We start from the raw sequence: 22,484 nt of genomic DNA, 5'->3' as shown, positions 1-22,484 counted from the left end.
TTCCAGTTTTCTGCAATTAAAATTATCTATTTTATCTAGTTGTCTCTTGCTTGCTTGCTTAAGAATTCAATCCCTATCCTTAACTGTGAAAGGTATATGATCTGTTTCTCTTCTAATTTTTCATGAGATAATCTTTTAACATTCAGGTCCTAAGTCCATCTGGAATTTCTTGTGAAATATGTTGCAAGATGTTAGTCTAAGCCTAATTTCTGTCAGAACACTTTCCAGGTTTCCCAAGAAATATTCATCAAATAGGGAACTTTTTCCAGGTTATTTATGTTTTCACATTTATTGAACACTGAGTTCTGTTATTTTTGGTTCTACCTTTTAGAGTTTTTTAAATGTATTTTTCTTTTTTTTAACCATTACTAGCTGGTTTGAGATGTTTTTTCCCTTTCATTCCTATCTGTTTTCAATGTTCTTCTTGATATTCTAGATCTTTGTAAATCTTGTTTTGTAAAGCTTTACATAAAGTATAGTTTTAGCAATTAAATTATTATAGCATTAAGTTGGTAAATTAGCTTTTGAAGTATTATCATTTTTCTTGTATTAGCATGTCCTACCTATTAGTTTCAAGTACTCCATTATCTGTTTAAGTTGTTCTTTATATCTTTAAGGAATACCTTGTAATTGAACCTATAGAGGTATTGAATTTAATTTGGTAGATTGACTCCCAGATATTTTATGCATTTGATATTTATTTTGAATATAACTTCTCATTCTATTATTGTTTCCTAGATTCTTAATTATATAGAAATGTTTTTGATTTTTGTGGTTTTAGCTTGTAGCCTGCAACTTTTCTGAAGTTATTATCTAAATTATGATTTCTTAGGACTTAATAATATGAAGTAAATGATCATGTTGTCAACTAATAAGGGTAATTATCTTCTTTTTGTCTCTCTTTATATCTTTAATTTCAGTCGCTTATCTTAACATTATTGATAGCATTTCTAGAACTGTCAATAATGACAAAAAGGAGCATTTTTCCTTTAATCCTTTATTTATTTGGAAAGCTACATTTTTATTGCATGTAATGCTTACTTTTGGTTTTGGACAGATAATTTAAAATATATTCAATAGGATTCCTTATAAATATGAGGGGTTTTATATAACATAAATGAGTTCATTTGAAATGATTGTATGGTTCTGGATATATTTATTTTTAATAAGTTATGTTGATTGTTTTCCTAACACCTATTTTCCTAATGCCAAGCCATCCATATTGTTACATATCTTTACAGGTGTATGTTTTTTCTTCTGAATACTCCTCCATGTGCATCTCAGAAATTTGGTGTGTTATTATTTTTTACATAATAATTATTTTATGATCTGTTTTAGATTCATTCACTTAATTTTTTTTTTCGATTAACAAGGTTTTTCCCCTCTCCTTCCCAATTGGAGATAGTGGTGAATGTGTACAGTCAAGCAAAACAAAGTCTCATAATGACCATTTCAAAAAAATGTGTATCCCATTCTACATCATCTCTTGGTCATGAAGTAGGTATCATGTATCATTTGTCCTCTGAAATCCTGGCTGATCATTGTACTAATTAGAATTCTTAAATCTTTCAAAATTGTTTATTTTTACAATGTTGTTATAGTGTATGTATTGTATGTATGTATGTGTGTGTGTACATATACACATACATACATATTTCTTAGTTTTGCTTATTTCATTCTGCAGCATTCTGCATTCATATTTGTATACCATAATTATTTCAGCTATTCCACAATTAATAGGGACTCCTAAATTTTAATTTCTTTGCTCCTACTAAAGAATCACTACAAATATATACATATACATACAAACAGAAATAGAATGTTGTGTATGTACATATATATACATGTATACATATTTGTGTGTTAAATATAAAATAGGATCTTTTCCTCTTTTATTGGAAGGATTGCCTAAATAAATATAAATAAACTGGTTTGCCTAAATTGGATTTTATTTTTGGATTGCCTAAATATAAATGAACTGGTAACTTTTGGTACATAGTTTCAAATTGCTATCAAGAATGGTTGTGTTCTTTAGCAAAGTTGCATGATACAAAATAAATTCACATAAATCATCAGCATTTTTATACATCACTAAAAAAAAATCCAACAGCAAGAGATACAAAGAGGAATTCCATTTAAAATAACTGTCAATAATATAAAATATTTGGGAATCTATCTGCCAAGGAAATGTCAGGAACTATATGAGCAAAACTATAAAACACTTTCCACACAAATAAAATCAGATTTTAACAATTGGAAAAATATTAATTACTCTTGATTAGGTCAAACAAATAGAATAAAGATGACAAAATACTACCTAAACTAATCTATTTATTTAATGCTATACCAATCAAACTCCCAAGAAACTGTTTTACTGACCTAGAAAAAAATAATAACAAAATTCATCTAAAAGAACAAAAGATCAAGAATTTCAAGAGAACTAATGAAAAAAAAAATCAAAGGAAGGTGGCCTAGCTGTATCAGATCTAAAACTATATTATAAAGCATTGAACATCAAAACCATTTGGTATTGGCTAAGAAATAGACTAGTTGATCAGTGGACTAGGTTAGGTTCACAGGATAAAATAGTCAATAACTATAGCAATCTAGTGTTTGGCAAACCCAAGACCCCAGCTTTTGGAATAAGAACTCACTATTTAATGAAAACTGCTGGGAAAATTGGAAGCTAGTAAGGCAGAAACTAGTCATTGACCCACACCTAACACCATACACCAAGATAAAGTTGAAATGTGTTCATGATCTAGGCATAAAGAATGAGATTACAAATAAATTAGAAGAACATAGCATAGTTTACTTCTCAGACCTGTGGAGGAGGAAGAAATTTGTGACCAAAGAAGAACTAGAGATCATTATTGATCACAAAATAGAAAATTTCGATTATATTAAGTTAAAAAAGTTTTTGTACAAACAAAATGAATGCAGGCAAGATTAGAAGGGAAGCAACCACCTGGGAAAACATTTTTACATTCAAAGGTTCTGATAAAGGCCTTATTTCCAAATAAGAGAATTGACTCAAATTTATAAGAAATCAAGCCATTCTCCAATTGATAAGTGGTTAAAGGATATGAACAGACAATTTTCAGATGAAGAAATTGAAACTATTTCTAGTTATATGAAAAGGTACTCCAAATGATTATTGATCAGAGAAATGCAAATTAAGACAACTCTGAGATGCCACTACATACCTGTCAGATTGGCTAAGATGACAGGAAAAGATAATGACGAATATTGGAGGGGATATGGGAAAACTGGGACACTGATACATTGTTGGTGGAGTTGTGAATGCATTCTGGAGAGTAATCTGGAATTATGCTCAAAAAGTTATCAAACTGTGATACCCTTTGATCCAGCAGTGTTTCTACATATATACTATATCTTTATGACCTTTTCCTGTATCCTCAATCCACAAATCTTTTAAGCATCTACTAGTACTAGTACTAGTTAAGGCACTGAACTAAGCGCTGGGGATACAAAAGAAAGCAAAAGACAATGCCTGTTTTGAATGAGTTCACAGTATAAAGGAGGTACTCTTAATATTTTATCGTAAAATTTTGGATCAGCAACATTTGGTCCATCTCCTCTCTCTCCATTCGAATAAAAGCAAATTCAGTTAAAAACTCCTGAAACAGATGAATCAGGAGTCTAAAAAAAGGGAGTTAAATGTATTCTTATAAATAAAATTAGAGTACTAGGGAGGGAACTGGTAAAGAAATGACAGGTATAGGAGGGAAAATTGGAAAGATAATAGCTTGTCATGAGAGATATAAAACCATGCTCAAGCATCAAGCATCCTGAGAATATGAAAATAGAAGTCAATGACTACATTAAATAATAAAAAATATTTAAAATGAAGAAAAAATGTTACAATTCTCATTGCAAAAACAACTGAATACAATAAAAAGAAAAAATAAGAACAGAAAAAAATTAATAGTAATTGGGCTCTCTGAATAATACTCTGACCAAAAAAAGAGCATAAGCATTCTTTTTCAAAAATTTCTAAAAGGAAACTCTTCAAATCTTTTAGCACTGGGGGCAAAGTAGAAATAAAATCAACTAATTACCTCCTAAAAGAAACCTCAAAATTAAAAAAACTAAGACAATTTTAGTAAAAATTCAAAGCTTTCAGGTCAAAGATAAAACACTGTAAACAACCAGAAAGGATTTCAGGTACCAACGACCCACAATTAGGATCACACATGATTTATCAGACACCACGATGGAAAAAGTGGAAAACTTAAAATACTATATTCCAGAAGGCAGCAGATAGAATATTCTTGGTTGCAACCAAGAATAATTTATTTAGCAAATTGAGTGAGTATAAGTCATACTGAGATAAAAATGGATTTTGGTGAAATAGAGGATTTCCCAACAGTTTCAATAAAAAGACAAGAGTTACATAGAAAACAAAGTTCAAGCATCAGAATCATCAGAAGGTAAACACAAATTAATCCTAAGGAATTAAACAAGAATAAATCGCTTATATTTTAATTTGGGAAGATGGTTTGTGTCTCCTTTGAACCTTATCATTAGGAATCATAGAAATTTAATTAGATAAGGCTTAAAAATGGTTCTGTTATATCTTGCTGATCTTAAGAGTAAAAAGAAAAAAAGAGAAGAAGAATATATTTCAAAAGGGGAGAGAGTTGAGGTAGAAATATACATTTCACACAACAGGCAAATAGGAAAAGGTAGAAAGGGGAATTAGAGGCGGGTAGCTTAAAAAGGAGGATAATTGAACTCTAAGGAAATACTCTACTTTTCTATTTTTTAAATCATTACCAAATAATTTTATGATTACTGTTTCACGTTAATAAGTTGATTCTATAATTTCTACTTCTTCACTTATATATTTTAAAAATTATTCTACTTAAGATTTTAGACTCTTGTTCTTCTAAATAAATTTTGTTTTTATTTTGTCTAGCTGTCTAATTTACCTCCATATATTTTTTATTAGTACAGCAGGGAATCTTGAAATTAACTTAGGTAGTATCATAATTGTTATTATTTGCATGGGCTCAACCATGGGTAATGATTATCCATATTTATAATTATTTTTTAAATTGCCCTTTGTTTCTCTAAAAATGATAATTGTTTTTAGTGTCTTGATTGTGTCATGTTAGTTTAGTTCCTAGATATTTTATGCATTTTGTTTTCATTTCAAGTGGGATTTCTATTTCTAGTGTTATTTTTTTTTACTTTTGTTATTATGTAAAATGCTATTGGTTTTTGTGAATTCATTTTTGCATCCTATTATTCTGAAGATATTGTTTCAATTAGTTTCTTTGCTGATTCACTAGGATTTTATGAGTAAATGATTGTCAGCAAATATGGATGGTTTGGGTTCCTTCTTTCTAGTGTTTAGATCTGTAATTTCTCCTGTTTTGTGCTATTGCTAATATTTACATAACTATATCAGATAACACTGAGGAAGGTAGAATTATTTTTTTTTATTTATTTAGAATGCTTTTGGTGCTTCTGTGTTATAGATTGTTAGTAGTGTCAAATGGTTCTGTATCAGAAATGAACATATTTTTATTATAGGAAATGACAATGAAAAAGAGGCTTTTTTATAAAACCCAAATTGGGTCCATTAGGTCTTTACATCTCACTTATTACTGAAACCTTCTATTTGTGTTGTCTCTCCCTATTAGAATGTGAACTTCTTTAGAGTGGATACTATTTGTATCAACAATGCTTTGCACATAATAAACACTTTATGATATTTTTTCTTATTTATTTGTTATAGAGGAAACATTTTCCAGATGTTTCTGTTTATGAATGCCATTGTTTTAATTTCATCATATCTTAGAACAATGAAGATCTACCCAAATGAAATGTATAACTCAATAGAATTTAGCTTACTATTAACATAGGATGAAGAATGCCAATTGTTTAGACTATTGATTAAACAATCCACAGAACTGGTCAATCAATTTAATAAGTATATCTTCTGTGTGCCAAGAATATGGAGATACAAGGGAAAAAAGGAAACACCCCTGCCCTCAATGAATTTCCAATCTATTGAAGATGACAGAATTTATATCAATATATTTTGGAGTACTTGGACAGTTGCTATATATAGACTGTGGGCTGAACTCAGAACTGAATAGGAAGAAAGTGAATTGATTGCCTTTGGAAAACTGTTTAGTATTTTTAATGGTCCTAATTTTCTCTTTGTGACAAAGACCTATCTTTTTAATATCATTAATCATGCAGTGATGCTATGCTATAGATTTTGAATCACCGAACACCATAGCCTCAAGAAATTTAAGTTATAGCCTACTCAAAGTCCAATAGAGAACCATCTGTTAAGTGTGTTATGGGTACAATTGTCAGTGCTAGGATGTATTGAGTTTGCCTGCAAAAGAGCTCCTATTTGTGCAGGTGGAGACTCCTTGAAGGAATAAAAGACAAAACTTATATAGGAATTGGATATGGAACAGGTAGGTAGCACAGTCAGTAAGTAGAGTGCTAGGCTTAGAGTCAGGAAAACTCATTTTGAGTTCAAATATAACTTCAAACACTAACTGGGCAAGTTATTTAATCTTTTTTTTATGCCTTGGTTTCCTCATCTGTAAAATGAGCTAGAGAATGAAATAGCAAACCACTCCAGTATCTTTGTCAAGAAAACTTCAAAAGAAGTCATGAAGAATTGGACATGACTAATAAGAAGAAGAATTAGGTATGGGATACCTCTGGATTGGATAGGCGACTGTTGCTAAGGTCTTTCAGGGCAGGCATAGGGGAGATAGTATCCCTCGATTGACTGGACAGTACAGGATTGATTGCTGGACCTAGTAACAGGAAAGGTTCTTCTTCAAGTTAATTATCTCTCACAATCCTACCCTAATAGGACTATTTAAGATATTTGCTGTTTCAGCAGAAATGAAAAGGTGTGGGATCGGGAATGTATGCTGCAATACAGAATTGGGACAATTGAGAGGAAGTACAAACAAAATAGAATTGTGTTAGCATTATTTGCTATGGGATTTTAAAAGATAAGTGTATAAAGGATGCCACCAGAGTTAGTAAATATTTATTAAGTACTTAATATATGCAAAGCACTGTGCTAAGTACTGGGAATACAGCTCTCAAGGAGCTCATAATGTAAAGGAAGAGACAACATGCAAATAACTATGGACAAACATACTATATATATTGAATAAATAGGAAATAATCCATAGAGGGAAGGCACTAGAGTTGAGAGATTGAGAAAGGCTTCCTTTAGAAGGTGGAATTTAAACTAGAACTTGAAGGGAGTCTTGTTCTGGAAGTGGATATGAAGAGGGAGAACATTCCGGGCAGGCAGCCTGTGAAAATGAGGGCTTGGAGTTAGGAGACAGCATATTTTGTGTAAGGAACAGCAAAGAAATCAGTGTTATTAGGTGAAAGAGTACATGTTTATACACTGGAAAGGTAGGGGTTGGAGGCTAGATTATGAAGGACTTTAATTACCAGAGAATTTTATATTTGATTCTGGAAATGATAGGGAACCACTGGAGTTTATTGAGTAGAGTGTCACATGATTGGATCTGGACTCTATCAAATGGAGAATGGACTAGAGTAGAAAAAGATTTATGGTAAGGAGACCAAGTAGCAGGCTATTGCAATAGTCCAGATATGAAGAAAAGAGGGCTTGCACCAGGGTGATGGCATTATCACAGGAGAGACAGGGATATTTGTTGGAAAGATGTTATAAAGGTGAAATCAAACTGGATGTGGAGGTTGCAGAATTATAACTTATTATTAGTAAATGTTTCATTTGTATACCTATTTTATTATACTTATATACCTGGGATCAAATAAATTTTTCTTCACCAAAAAGGGATTGTGATCAGTTCCAATAGAGCAGTAATGAACTGAACCAGTTACACCCAGGGAAAGAACTCTGGGAGATGACTATGAACCACTACATAGAATTCCCAATCCCTCTATTTTTGTCCACCTGCACTTTTGATTTCCTTCACAGGCTAAATGTATACTATTTCAGAGTCCGATTCTTTTTGTACAGCAAAATAACTGTTTGGACATGTATACATATATTGTATTTATACTTCAACATATTTAACATGCATTAGTCAACCTGCCATCTGGGATAAGGGATGAGGGGAAGGAGAGGAAAAGTTAGAACAAAAGGTTTTTCAATTGTCAGTGCTGAAAAATTACCCATGTATATATCTTGTAAATAAAAAGCTATAAAAAAGGGGGGGGATTGTTTAGGCTATGCAAGGGTCAATGTTGTCAAATTATCCATGCATATGTTTTGAAAATAAGAAACTTTATAAAAAAGGGGGGGAGGATTGTGAATGGGAAAAGCTTAAGAAACTTTGATTTACAGTAATAAGGAAGTTTCAAAGGGTTTAGGAGAAATGATGAATTCATTTTGTAATTTATATTAAGTTTAAGATGTCTAAGGTACTTCTGATTGGAAATGTCAGTAAGTAGATGGGGATTTAAGACTGAAAGTCAACAGAAACATTAGATCTGGTTAAGTAGAGAATCATCAGCATAGAGATGATAATTGAATCCCATGAGAATTGATGAGATCACCAAGTGAAATAGTAAAGAGGGAGAAAAGGAGGAGAACCGAAATAGAATTCTGTGGGGATACCCATAGATTGAGAAGTAGTCACGTAGGACCAAGAGAGAATAGTGTCCTGAAAACCTAGAGAGAAGAGTTTCAAAAAGAGAATGATTGATAATGTCAAAGGTTCAAAGAAGTCAAGAAGGATGAGGATTGAGTAAAGGCCATTGGATTTGACAATTAAGAGATCACCAGTAACTTTGGAGAGTACTTTCATTTAAATGATGACGTCAAAAACTACCTGTAGGGAGTCAAGAAGAGTCACAAATGAGGAGGAGGAGGCAACTATTGTAGATGGCCTTCTTAAGGAGTATGGCCATGGAAGGGAGGAAATTTGTAGGACATTTGTCAGTGGGGATAGAAAGAGGGTTTTTGTTTTGTTTTATTTTGTTTTTTTTGCGGAGAGGAAAACATGGGCATTTTTCTAGGAAATGGGGAAGCAGCCAATAAGGAAAAATTAATTGTAAGAGAGAGTGAAAGAGGGGTCAGTCTACTGCAGAGATGAGATGGAATAGAATCACTTATGCAGGTATCATGTGAAACGAGGAGATAGTGGTAGAATGCATCTGGGTGATATGTGAGATAAGGAGGAGGAAAGAAAAGGAATCTCTCAGTTATTATCTTCAACTTTTTTCAGTAAAATATGAGGCAAGAATCTCAATTGGAGAGGCAGGGAGTCATAGGAGACTTGAGGTAAGATGAAAAGGTGTGGGAGAGCCACTGTGGAGAGGGTGATTGTGAATCAATAGGACAGTGAGGACCCATTTAGTGTTAAATATAAATTTGTATTGGACCTAGTCAAGATAGCTGCATAATTTTCTCTACCTTTATTCAAAAAGAGTAGGAATGAAGACTTTGAATATGTAATAATCCAAGGCAGATGACACAATCAGCAATGTGATAAATTGGCAAGGGACTCAAGAGAAGAAGACAGCATAAAATCGAACTCTTTCACCAAGTAGTCAAGATGGTGAAAGAAGGCTAGTTCAGGGATGATGGCTGAGGAGAGATCTGAGAAGGTCAGGGGTTAGGAATCAAGGTATGAATAGAGAACAGTTTGACAATGAAAGAGAGAAAAGGGTAGAAATCCAATAAATGGTGATCAGGTAAAATAATTTCAGAGTTTATGAATGTAGATATAGAGCATGGATAGGTGATGGTAGTAACATGTAGGAAATGACTATTTTTGTGTGAGGCCGAGAAAGCAAAGGAGAACAATGAGAAATTAGTAAACAGATAAAGTAGGAGACTAGAGTATTAGAGGGAATATCCATATATATGTTGAAGTCTCCTAATCTGAGGGCAGGAATTGGGAGGAGAAAAAATTGAGAGCCATGGAACTGAATTCATTGAGGGAGAAAGGGGAGTGTTCTGGAGATCTGTAGACAACTATCAGAATTTTGATTGGGTAGAAGATGTGAATTGTATAAATCTCAAAAAAAGAGAGATTATTGAATGATGGGGATGGGGATGAATGTGCATATGATAATGGGAAGTAAGGAATATCCCAACTCCCTCATCTCAACCATTCTATTGATGGGAAGGGTGGAGAGCTGAGAAACCAACGAAAGTGCAAATCAATACTGGAAAGAGAGGCTGGCCAGGTCCCTGTGAAAGCTAGACATGAAAAGAGTGGAAAAATAAATGATTTAAAATTAAAGCAGATTTGTTTCTTGTGTAGCAGACCTTTTAGAGGGCACAGTGAAAGGGGTAAGTAGCTTTTTATTGGGACTTTGGAGGAGGGAAGATGAAAGGAATGAGAATAAGAAATCAGAAGAGTAGGGTGTCTGGGAAAGAAAGACAGTCTGATCATTAACATTAAATGTGTGCAAGGTTGTACAATGAACTTTCTGGAGAAAAATGTATATGCCACACTTTTAAGATTAATCTGCATTATTAACATTTTCTCTATCACTTTCTTAAGTTTAGAAAATCAACAAAACAATAAAGGAGGCCCTGTTTTCTCATATGCTGGGTTGAGCTGGCTCCAGCACACTCCTGAATCTACAGAATGTCTATATGTTCTACTGGTATTCATACAGGGTCAGGATACCCTCAGCATGTGGGTGAACCCTCATGGAAGATTTGTGAGAAGACATGGACAAAAGTCAGAGGATGAGCAGGTGTTAATGGGTTGTTATCTGCAATTTCGTAAGGTTGAGGTTCTATTGAAGAATTTTGAAAACATTGCATTTTCTCTTGTGGTTCATTAATCTAAGACAGAAATGCTTGTTCTTGTTGCAAAGATTTATTTTTACTAACCAAATCTTGAATAGTTGCCTTCTCTTATTAGGCCAGAAGGTGGTGCTCAGGCTCCATCATTTGGGCTTCCCTGCTTTGAAGGGTTCGCTTTGAAAGGAACACAAAATAATCCAATTCCTTTATTTTATAGATGAGAAGACTGAGGCCCACGGAGGTGAAGTGACTTGTTCAGAAGTAGTTAAGAAATAAACCTGCATTTATACCCAGGTCTTTTGACTCCAAATCTAGTATATATAGGAGAAAAGGATCAAGATAGCAATTAGCAATATGATTTCTTGGAGTATAGGGAAGTCTTAGGTAAGGCAAACTTTCTCTTCTAGTGCAGGTTGACACTTTCTATGCATCTATACCATAGGTCTTATAGCCTTATGCATCTTATAGTCTTATAAGATATTGATTTTCATTCTTAAAAGATTAATTTTAGTTAGAATGTAAGGCTCAACATAGTCATCAAAATATTTTTATCCTGAAAGAAGCCTTTTTTTTTTGGCAAGGAATTGGGGTTAACTGGGGATCCTCACTTGTCCAGAGTCACACAGCTATTGAGTGTTAGTGATTTGATCGCAGGATTGAATTCAAGTCCTCCCGATTTCAGGACTGGTGCTCTATCCACAAAGAAGCTTTTTGAACAACTGACTTACAGATGTACTGCAATGTCCATTCTAACTCCTAATTCCAACTCCCTTCTCTGCCTTTTCAGAACAAACCTTCCCCTAAAATGAGGTATTTATTTATGAATAAGAAAAGCTACTTCCACACATTCCCAAGCAGGTAGAATTTAGATTGGTTGAGAGTCTGTGATTGTGCAAAGAGTAGCCAGTCCCAAGATGCTCAACAAATTATAGAATAAATGTGTGTTATGTCAATTCATTATCATTTATTTTGGATTTATTCTCAGGATACAGGTTCTATATGGGGTTCTCTTTAGGAACAGACCTTTTTCCTTCAAAAAAAGTAAATATCCACAAATCATGAAGGTATTAGAAAACAGTATTAGATATTTCCCAAGTTTTCCTTCCTTGTCTTTCTGTGATCTACATTTGTTGATCTTGTGCTGTGTTGGTAGGGGGCAGTGTATAAGCAGAGGTGCTATAAGCATCATGATATACTGGAAAGAATTCAAATCCTGACTCTATCACATACTAGTTGCATGATCCAAAGTAAATTTTCCTCGCAGCCTCACTTTCCTCATCTACAAAAGAGATATTAATGCTCACACTACCTACCTTACAGAAATGTCCAGAGACCATTTTGTAAACCTACCCTAGAAAACACTGTCATACAAAAGCAACTAACAACAAAATGCTGGCATATGCTTAATATCAAATGAGCTGAATGAATAAGTACTCAGAAAATGATAATGGTAAGAGATGCTTGCTATAGTCCAGCCAGCTCTTTTAACTTTTAGCTTTTTTTTTTTTTTTTTTTTTTAATTTACTGATTTATCCTTTGGATAGGGCACTTGCATCTGCTTTCTGGGGCAATTATTTTACATCGAACTGCTTCACCACCTCACTTTAGGCTGTACCTCCCCCAAAGGAAGGTTTTGAGAGAAGTATGAGAGAGGAAATGGACAGCTTCATTTTTGTTCAGGTGCCCAAACAAGAATGACCAAAGACTTAATGCTGCTTCTTTGGGCAAAAGAGTAGGAATTTCAGAATTGGAGTTACATAAGGGAAAGCAAATAGCAAACCTTAGTCCTTTAATATGAAACACTACATAAAATGTCACCTTTTTCATTCCTTTTGGAGGAAGGAAGAAGGGGAAAGAGGATAAATAGGATGGTGATTTAATGTTAAGTCCTATTCAATCACCCTGCTCTGACAGTATCTAGCCAGCAGAGGGAAATAGTCTTCAGAAGATAATGATGTGCTATTGCTGAATAGTTGTAACTTGGATTAATTGTAGGTGGCCTACAATAATACAAGACTTGATTTTCCCCTTGCATCCCTAACTACTTTTTCAAATTCAATTTTTCAACCAGTATTCTGAGTTCATCTATCATTGGGAACTGGTTTACCCCTGGATTGTGCCTGGGACAATAAGAGACCAAGCCCAACTTTCTTGTTATTCTACTTCTTCCCACACTGGAGTCCTAAATAGGTGATAATTTTGTGCAAAGACAAGGAAAGACAGGCACTGGTACAGACCTACACACCTGTTCAATCCAGTGAAAGTGGCCTCAGGTGAGACTTCCCAGAAAAGCCCAACCCTTTCTTCAATTCTTCAATACTTCCTAACTTCAGAGGAACCACTTTCCCCTGGGAAATAATTGACTGTAGATTCCTACATAAATTGTTTTTATAAAAGATCAGTATTTCGAATTTTGGCCTGAAATTGAAATGGCTCATTAATACTTTCTAGTTTGCACATATTTCCCTCCTTACCCTTTTATCTTCTCTAGAGAAGCAGGAAAGTATAGTGAATGGACTCAAGATGTATTTAATGGTCTTACAATTAGACGGGGGAATACAGATATATCACTATATATTAAATAGCCAGAAGAGGTGAGTTGCATGAGGAGAAAGAATACTGTTGTCATGGCTCTTTTTCCTTAAATTTCTTATTACAGCCTATTTCAATTCTGCTGGAAAAGCAAGTCAGTCAAAGAGCAGCCAGAATTTAATCAGTCACACAGCAGAGTTCTAGTTCCTAGTTAGGTCAGAGGTTCTACAACTATTTTTTGAAGACTGTTCACATTAAAGATTCTTATAAATTCCCACTCAAAGTAGTTGCTAGCCCATCCCTTCTTCATGGAAACCAACTTTATTCTAATGGAAAAAACCAACATTCTAAGTTCCACAGTTCTTATCATTAACTCTAGATTAAACTAAAAGGAAATGCTATAGCCCCTTAGAACTTCAAATCCTAATCACCAAACCTAATCACCGGTAAGGATCAGGAGAAAATTCTGAGTGAATTTCTGTAGACTTTACAATTAAATCTTTTCTGCTCCCCAATGATTTAGGAGTTGTGCCTCACATAAAAGATTTGTTCAGGAACACATTTCCAATCTTTATTTGAGGCAGAGTGGGAGGAGAGGGGAAGATAGGGTTAAGAGAGTGGAATGAAATTCAACAATCATGCAGATATTGGGTATTCACTTCAAGCATGTTTTATTAATCATATACATTCTACATAAATTTGAACTTGTATTTATTTGGATTCAATTATGACATAACATAATAAAAATCAAAGCACTGGTCCTCCGAAATAAAGCAGGCAATCACCATTCAATAAACACACTTGATTTATTTTGTATAAAAGGGTTAAGTTTACAACTAAACTTTTATAAAAAGTTTAGCATGATTAAGTACATCATTACACTTTTTGCAGAAATGTACATCTCTGCCACTATACAAGAAAACTCTAATTAAAGAGTTCACAAGGTTTCACTCATATATATATATATTTATATATAAATATATACACAGCATTCAGTAGGCTTTGTCAAAAAAGGTAATTTCTGACCAAAAGACTTCATTTAAGTAACTGAACACTGGATCCTTCTAGTACTCACGCTCCACCTTTGAAAAAAGGCAAAGTCTGCTTAAAATGGGCAATTCCTTGTGAGTTTTAACGTTTCGCTCCCCATGGTGGGAATAGTATATAAAGAAAACCTTCCGACTGCAGAAAGGGCATTTAAAAGTCTCTTCATAAATAACTAAAATCAGTCCAGGTCATAGAACACGCTGGGGTGGGGGTTAAGGGGGTATTCATGCTCAGTTTTTTTCTTTTTTTTTTTTTTTAAAGGTCCATTTAACTTGATGTTGACCTCCCTCATTACATGGTTGAAAAATAAAGTTCAGCGCCTGAAAAGATCCTGTAGATTTTTTGTTGTTGTTGTGCAAAGAAAAAAAAAAAAAGAGTCGTGAACACCTGCAAAAGATTGAGAGGAGAGAGGCATGTTTAGGAGAATGTAACATAAGGGCAGAGATCCGGACAGACTGGCGCCAGGGAGGAAGCCACAGTTTGAACATTTAACCAAACACTCAAAGATTGGGCAAACCCTGGCGTCCAGATGCAACACACACACTGCCTCAAAAGCGCAAATTAAACATGAAAATAGCAGACACTCGGGAGGAAAAACTTCACAATCCAATCTCTCATTTGGATCTCCAAGCAGAGCTCAGAGGCGCCAGTCTGCTTCTTATAGCAATTATTTGATTAAAAACAGCCACTTATTTAACTGATAGGGAAGACAATCCCAGATCACCAGATTTCAGGGGCAGGATAGTAAATCCTCCGTTACCCATTAACTCCCAGATGGGTTAGAGTTTTAGGAAAGGAGAATTCACCATAGAATTTCTGTTAAGATTAATTTCCAGGAAGGTTAACACTTCATATAATCTGAGTAACAGTAGGGAACAACCTGGATACAAATCCCCTCCACAGGCCAACACATTTCATTTGAGCCACTACCACAGCGAATTACAGGCGGGATTTAAAAAAAAAAAATTATGTTGGGTCAGCGATGAAAAGGCATTCCCAGGGTGTTCGGAGCCCACGATAATTTGCTGAGATTAAATTAACATCTACTGTCAACAGTGTTCATTTTTTAAGTAAAATTTCAAGAACACTTTCACAACAGGACTTTCGGAATCAAATGAGGAAAAAGACATCAGGCATAACACTTCACCATTCAACACAGAAGCTACAAACACTCACCATATATTTAGCCACAGAGTGCTTTGCTCTCATTTGACATTAGCTCTGAGGGGAATTCAGAAGCCTGTAAGCGGGGAAAAAAGGGGGAGGGAAGAATGGAAGCACAATGTTAGCATCTATAATGTGAAAACCTTGTAAAGTATTTCTTATAGAACTTCCAGTACCATTTCACAAATCTGTGACAATTCGGATTTACAAACATAAGGTGTAACATTCTCGAGAACTTATAAGCAATTTCAGTTACCAATTTGTTTTGACTTATTTTTAATTAACAACAACAAAAAAAAATACTTAACACTAACCTCCTAATTGTCTCAAGTGTGAGGCTGTTAGTGACAGCCAGCACAGGGAATTAAATACGTATGAACTGGTCAAAGAGGAGCAGGGAGCGGGTGGTGGGAGAGAACCATGGGCAGACATTTACCTGTAAGGAAAGGATGCTGATATCTGTATTTAAAGTGGTCAGAGGTGTCCTAGAGGATGGATTTTGTCCCGGCCTCTGGTGATGAAGGCTGACAATGCTGGGATGTGAGTCTAGAGCGATTTGCAGGTCCAAAATGTAGTCAATAACATGCTGCAGGATTTCCATCTTGCTCACTTTCTTGTTCTGGGGGATGCTGGGCACCAGCTCCTTCAATTTGGAGTAGCAGTCGTTCATATTGTAGAGCAAACTCATAGGATCATCCACCGGGGTTTTGCTACGAGATATACCTAGGTTATGGTCAGAGAGGCTGTTTTTCCTAACAGATCTCACAGGACTGAAGGCTTTCATGTTGGACGCACAGCACGGGGAGAGCGGTTGCTACTGGCGCTCTGTCTACGTGAAGCAGCCTATTCTCCGTAGCTTTACTCCCAACAGCTCTCTGGGCTCAGAATGAAGCTGTAGGCTGTCGAGGCTGCTTTTATTCTAACACACTAGGACTACCAAAACCAATTTCTCTCGGCTATTATTGGTGGAATTTGACTTGTCCGTCAGGCTAGAAGGAAGCTGCCATTGGTGGGAGTGAAAGCTCAAAGAACGTTCAGTCCTTCCGCGTTCTAAGCCAATCTTCACGAAGTGGGGGGCGTGGCCGAGGGAGCCCAGCTGGGGTGGTAAATACTGTACGGTTGCCACTGCGCTCTGGAAAAGGAGGAAGAGTGTAGGGAAGACTAGGCATAGACGGATTTAGAAATTTTAAAATATGCTTTCTCGAATTTAAATTCCAATGATTAAGAAGTTAGAGCACACAAGTCCTGGTGAATTTAGGAATACGGGGTATGTAACAATGACCTTTCCATATATGCCTTTTGAGCTTTTAACTACTTAAAAGTTGGTAATGACTGAAAAGTTTAGCGTAGGGAAATGGAATCCAAAGAAAAATATTACAAATGGAATACCACTGACAAAAAGGAAAAGTATTCCAGCGTTGATGGCAAATAATACTGTCCCTAAAAAAATCAATGCTTTTAAAGGTAGATTGCGTTACAAGGATGCGCTTACATTTTAAAAGTTGGTAGGCACACATTGATTTTCATTTAGTTTCGAACACGGTAAGCTAGAGCTGGTGGTAGGGGGTATAATTGTAAAAGTGATGGAAATGTGTAACTGAAACTTGCGCTTCGTCCTTAGCCAGGAATCTCTGAAAACTAGAGTTCTTCTCTAGACATTTTGTTTTCCCTTTGGTGAGTGGATCTGGACATTTTTAAATGATCATGTTAAATCGGAAATCATTAAGCAAATTTGCATACTGAAACTACATTTACATACGTTGCCCTTGAAAGCCCGCTGGTCTGCTCCCTCCCGGGTAAGTGGCATACTACTGTAATTAATTATGCACCAATAATTGTTTGTGGTGACACTTCTCCTTGCTCTTGTACTTCGTAAGCATTGTGACAGGTAGCTATTTCTATAGCCAAGGATAAATATCATCCAAAAGTATTTAAAAAAAAATTTAAGACAGCTTAGTTGCTATTTCTTATGAATTTTTTAGACACTCCACTCAATCTAGCAAACATTTTACTTTAATTAAAACCTAATTGAGAAATTGTCTGTACTTAACATGTACACTCCAAAAGAGACAAAGGCTATTATAATTTCAGCTACTTTACGCCCTCCTATGAAAAGAGCATCTGATTTTTTTTTGTGTTTTGCTATATAATTTATCTCTTTTGCATTTGGTAAGGCGTTAGAGAAGATCAATAGACCTATGAAAAATGCAATTTAAACAAACGAGTCTAAAGTTTATCAAATTTGGTTTATTACAAATCTGCATCACACTACTTTCAGAAGAGGAAGAGGCATAACTAGTAGTTATATACAATATTGTAAAATATAGATACATTCCTCCTTGTCCCCTCTATCCTCTCCAAGTCCCCCTACTCTTTTTCCCTTAATGTTGATTTCCTCAGCTGTTGCAGGAAGATCTCAGAATGCTCAGTTTTGCTTAAAGTGCGATACTTTAATGTGACTCTTTGGTCCCTGAGTTTTTAATATGGGACTGAATTTTGTACATGAAATAATTCAGGTTGTTTCAAATTGGGATTTTTTGGGGGGGTGGGGTGGGAAGGAGGAACAAAGTTGGATAGCTCCTAGTTTTGTTGAAAACTGCCACAAACTCTGGCAAGAATTACAAATAAACAAATTTATGAAACCGAAAGAGAATATTCCTCCTAAATCTTTAGTCTTTTCAACATTAAGGTAACAAAATTTTGTCTGCTATTAAATTAAGAAGTGATTTATGACCATAACTTTACCACCTTTTACCCCTTTAATGATTTAATGCAGGTGTTGCTGTCCCATGACTGCCACAAGGGAACAGATTTTTTTGTTTGTTTTGTATTGACACTCTTTTAGTGGGTGGTGTCATATTTTTAATGTCAACTTGTTTAGATTTTTGGAATTAATTTTATTTTTTGGACATTGAAATAATGTAAATTTGACATAATTCTTAATTATTTTCCTAGGACAATGCCTGTCTTCATTATAGTCAGCCTCGTATTCTAAGTGGTTCTACTTTAAATGTGGAATTGGTTTTTTGTTGTTCTTGCCTGGAAACTTAATTAAACCAGAGAATTTTGAACTCATAGGAAAACTAATATATGTTTAAAGTTTTAAAAAGTTTCAGTTTGATTTATAGAACTGACAGTGATTATCAACCTAATTTTATATTTAAGATACGTGACACAGAGATGTAACTGATAAAAATAACCGTCTAGTAATTTAGCTACAGGTTTATCTTCCAGAAATGCCACTGTTAATGATTTTTAAAATTTATGTGTTAGAAAAGTATTGCTAAAGCATTATTTTTTTGCATAGGTTACAATAAAAATCCATCCATTTAGGCATATGTGTTTGCATTTGAAGACTCCAAAGTTCAAATGATCCCAGCTGGAAGAGAGGGTCTTGGAATGACTAAATTTGTATGTGGCAAAAAGGTGTGAAGGGTTTCCTGTCGGGTGGTAGGTGTTTTTCTCTCCCCTCCCCTCCCCATTACCAATATGCACCCTCAACCCCATTAGTTCTGGAAGTTCCCTTTATTTTGTAAGACTTGCTCATTTGTCCTGTATCTTTATTCCAAATACTCTAGTTGCTCCTAACATCTGTGTCCAGGCCATTTCTGCTCTAATCAGAAGCAGCTCTCTGTTGGATGCACAGGCAGCCACAGCTCATGCATTGCAAGGGGCTGGGGGAAGGAGGCGGCTTTGCAATTGCTGTGTGATGCAATGTGATTGGGGTTGGGGGTGGGGGGTGAGGGGCAAGGGAGATGCGGGGAGGAAGAAGGGGGGCTGAAATTCTCAAGGTCCTTTTTGCACATCTGGCGCAATTGGGATTTCTCTCCTTTCTTCCCCTTGGTTTTGTTCTCACAGCTGTGTCCATTTCGCCTGTGACCCCCTGAGTGATCCCTGACAGGTGATGAATTGGCAGCAGCAGCAACAGCAGCGAGCAACCCAGGCCGCTGCAGAGCCGGAGCCGCGAGCCCCGGAGCAGACTCTCTGGCGCCAGGCGCGTGACGCCGCCCATTCACCGCCGCCCTCCAGCCTTGTCCTCGCGGCGCCGCTCAGGCGGCTGCCACGGCAACCGGGGCTGTCAGTCAGCGGGCTCTCCCAGCTGATCAATGCCTCTGAGACAGGGGCAGTTTCATGCCTCACCTCGGCCCTTGGCTGCTCCAGGGCCAGCAAGCACCTGCAGCCAGTTGCATGTCTTAAGTTACTAGTTATTTGTGGGAGGGAAGCAAAGGAGCTAGAAGAGAGAAATCTTCCTTTGCAGAGTTTTGCGAGGGAAAAAATGGTAAAAAGTATAATGTAATTCAGGTTTTGCCAAAATATTTTGATTTTTTAAATTCAAACTAGACTCTGCTGGAATGGAAGGCCAGAAGGTGGAGTTAGGTTACTTTTCTAGCAAATACTGATATTTTTCTCCCTTTCTCTACATCCACAATGATCCACTTTGGTTACAAAGCTCCTAAAGATATCCTTAAAGAGAAAACTTCTAGAGTCTTTCCCTTAAGAACCGCAGATTATACAAAATGGCATTTTATTTTTCCATAGAAGCCCCTGAGGGAAGATGTCCACCGGTTTCCTCCACCCCCCACCCTGCGGCTTTTCCTTTACCCTTCCAGCGACTGTAGGGCTTTACGCCAGGGTGGGAACAAGCCAGTTTACACCCCTCATTACCACTACAAAGTGAACGTCCAGATTTAGTTCAGAATGAAGACTGCATTTTAAACTAAAAAAGATAAAGACTACAGAAATTTAAAGACAGCTTGTTGAGACTTCCTCTGTCTGGTTTATCTTGAAGGAAAATTCCCCATTAAGAACCAGATGCAAACATTCCCATACAGTTTATGGCATCCGGAATCCTCCATGATCTGCAACTGCAGTCTGAAAGTGCTAATAATTATTAATCATCTTTCCCCAACTGATTTGATATGCGTGTCGTCTGCTGAGCTTAAAAAAAAAAAAATGAAGATGGGGAATGGAAAATATTCCTGATTATGTTATCTAGTTAAACGGTTTGTTGTGGTTTTCTAGGAAACAGTATGTGGATTACGAGTCCCATGTTTTCTACTTGTTTATTTAATACCTTGGCAAAGGAAGTCTTTAGCCTGAAACAAGATTCAATTCAACAGTTAATAGGGATTTTCTAAAATGCAAAGTACTATGCGATTCGTTGGGGTTGCAGAGATTAAAAAAAAAACAGTCCTTACCCTCAAGGAGCTTAAAGTCTACAGAACGTGGTAACCACACAGTTATGCAGTAGTGCCAAGTAGGAAACAATGGAAAAATGAACAAAATAGGATTCTAAGAACATTTAAGGGGGAGGGACACAGGAATTCTACTTTAAAATACCTTCAAATGGAAGAATACTAAAAAGACGAATAGATGCTTATTGTTTACCTAGTACATACTTTTGAAAACTTATTTCAGCATGTGACCTCTAATATAATTCTTAGCAAATCAGTCATAAATTACATTAACAAAACGGTTCAGCTTCTAAAATGGATTACTTTCCAAACCCACCACAATTTTGAATACTTCCTTCTATAATTCCAGTGCTGTCTTATTTGCCCCGAGTTTTTTAAATGGACCAGGTAAAATGTCTAGCTAAATCAATTGCTTTCAACTGTCTGATCTCCTTTACAGATATCGCCTTTCAGATCCGTTCAAAGAAAGCAGAGTTTGAGAAGTTTTTTTGGAAAGGTTGATTTAACTACCAGCATTGCAAATATTTAGTTACAAATGCTGTGAAGTGCACCGATCTGTAACAGCGTTTTGCTTTCACAAAGGATTTTCCTGTTACTTTTGTTCCGGTCACAAAATTAAAAAGAAAATTAACTTGAGCTAGAGATAAGGTCTGGAAAACAATCTGGAGCTGCCAGCGTGTTGGTGGGAGCTCCGCAGGCTGGCGTCAGGAAGTCTGCGCCTCCTTCTAGGACTGCGGCTCCGCTCTGCGCAGCTGCACTCAGCACAATTAGCTTGTAGTAACAATCCGGCTTGTAGGCGGCCTCTTCCCCTCAAAGTGCTTTTCTATCCTGATCCCTCACATCTTGACGCTGGAAATCAAATCACAAGCTGACCACTGTTTGGCCAACATCATCTGTGGGAATTCATTAACATCCGTCTCAAAGAGCGGTTTTGTCCAGAATTAAACTACATCTTAACATTATAATGTAGCGTAGAAAGAAAAACCTGAGTCTCCCTGCCTTTTGAGTTCCTAACAAGAAACACATTGTGTACTGTTTTTTTTTTCCCTTGGCCGAAACCACCTATGCGCTGCCGGTTGGGATAAAGTTAGCCAATACAATGACTTCACTTCAACTTTTAAAGAACTCGAGCGGTCGGAGCCCACGTGCACCAACTCTTGTGTCCTCAGGAATAGAGGTTTGTCCGCCTCATCCCTTCGTTGTTGGCGCTCTGGCAAAGCTGTTTTCTGACAGCTTCGCTCCGTTCTTCTCGCCCGCTGACACATTTTCTCCCCAATACGTAACGTGCACACAACACTTTAACCTGCAGTTAAGTCGGAGGTTTTCGCCTGTTTTCGCACTCAAGGCTTCGGTAATTCCATTCAACGCAAATATCAAGTTGTGAGGGTGGGGTCCTTTTTCTTTTGGCATACTCAGCAGCTGTACCTGTGTCGAGGTTTTTTCTTCTTTTCAAAAAAAAAAATACAGTTCAATCACTCCATTTTGTTGGGGAAGAGCTGCTCAAGTCCCCATCAAGCCCCGTGCCACGCGTCTGTCGCGTGCCGTCAAAGCCCGAAAATCCCGGGGAGGCTAGCGCAACCCGGGTTCCCCAGGCTGCTCAGACAGAGGGCCCGGGGCGGGATCTAGGGATCTGCGTCCGCTAAGGGATCTAAGTAGCAAGTGAAGACCCCGGGTGGGGGCTCGGCGGGGGATTGGAGGGGATCCTAGTGACGCAGGGTCAAGTTAGAGCCCGCCTGGGAGGCGGTACCACCCGCGGCACCTTGGGC

At 36.5% G+C, this 22,484-nt stretch overlaps 1 protein-coding gene and 1 long non-coding RNA gene across 4 annotated transcripts; one reads left to right on the top strand and one right to left on the bottom strand.

Moving 5' to 3' along the window:
- Positions 1–13,959: 13,959 nt before the first annotated feature.
- On the bottom strand, positions 13,960–16,397 carry ID2 (inhibitor of DNA binding 2). The gene is made up of 3 exons (XM_051976075.1): positions 15,960–16,397; positions 15,536–15,599; positions 13,960–14,746 (listed from the first exon to the last, which is right to left on the bottom strand). The coding sequence occupies exons 1-2, from the start codon at positions 16,305–16,307 to the stop codon at positions 15,543–15,545; spliced, it is 405 nt and encodes a 134-aa protein (XP_051832035.1). The 5' UTR covers positions 16,308–16,397; the 3' UTR covers positions 13,960–14,746; positions 15,536–15,542.
- A 96-nt stretch (positions 16,398–16,493) lies between these two features.
- Positions 16,494–21,702, top strand: LOC127548606 (uncharacterized). Of its 3 annotated transcripts, none has more exons than XR_007950437.1 (4): positions 16,494–16,790; positions 17,145–17,319; positions 18,831–18,949; positions 19,382–21,702. It is a non-coding gene; the product is annotated as an uncharacterized LOC127548606 (long non-coding RNA). The 3 variants fall into 3 exon arrangements; XR_007950438.1 differs by having other exon boundaries at positions 18,831–18,973; XR_007950439.1 differs by having other exon boundaries at positions 18,831–21,702.
- Positions 21,703–22,484: the final 782 nt, after the last annotated feature.

The sequence above is a fragment of the Antechinus flavipes genome, chromosome 2, assembly GCF_016432865.1.
Source record: "Antechinus flavipes isolate AdamAnt ecotype Samford, QLD, Australia chromosome 2, AdamAnt_v2, whole genome shotgun sequence".
NCBI lineage: Eukaryota > Metazoa > Chordata > Mammalia > Dasyuromorphia > Dasyuridae > Antechinus > Antechinus flavipes.
This window is presented reverse-complemented; position numbering and strand designations above follow the sequence as displayed.

Bases quoted from the DNA above. Each gene is read 5' to 3' on its own strand.
- ID2 (XM_051976075.1), bottom strand. From the start codon at position 16,307: ATGAAAGCCTTCAGTCCTGTGAGATCTGTTAGGAAAAACAGCCTCTCT. The intron at 15,600-15,959 runs GTAAATGTCTGC...CCCCGCTTACAG, and splicing joins TCAGCATCCTTTCCTTACAG to GCTTCTGAATTCCCCTCAGA.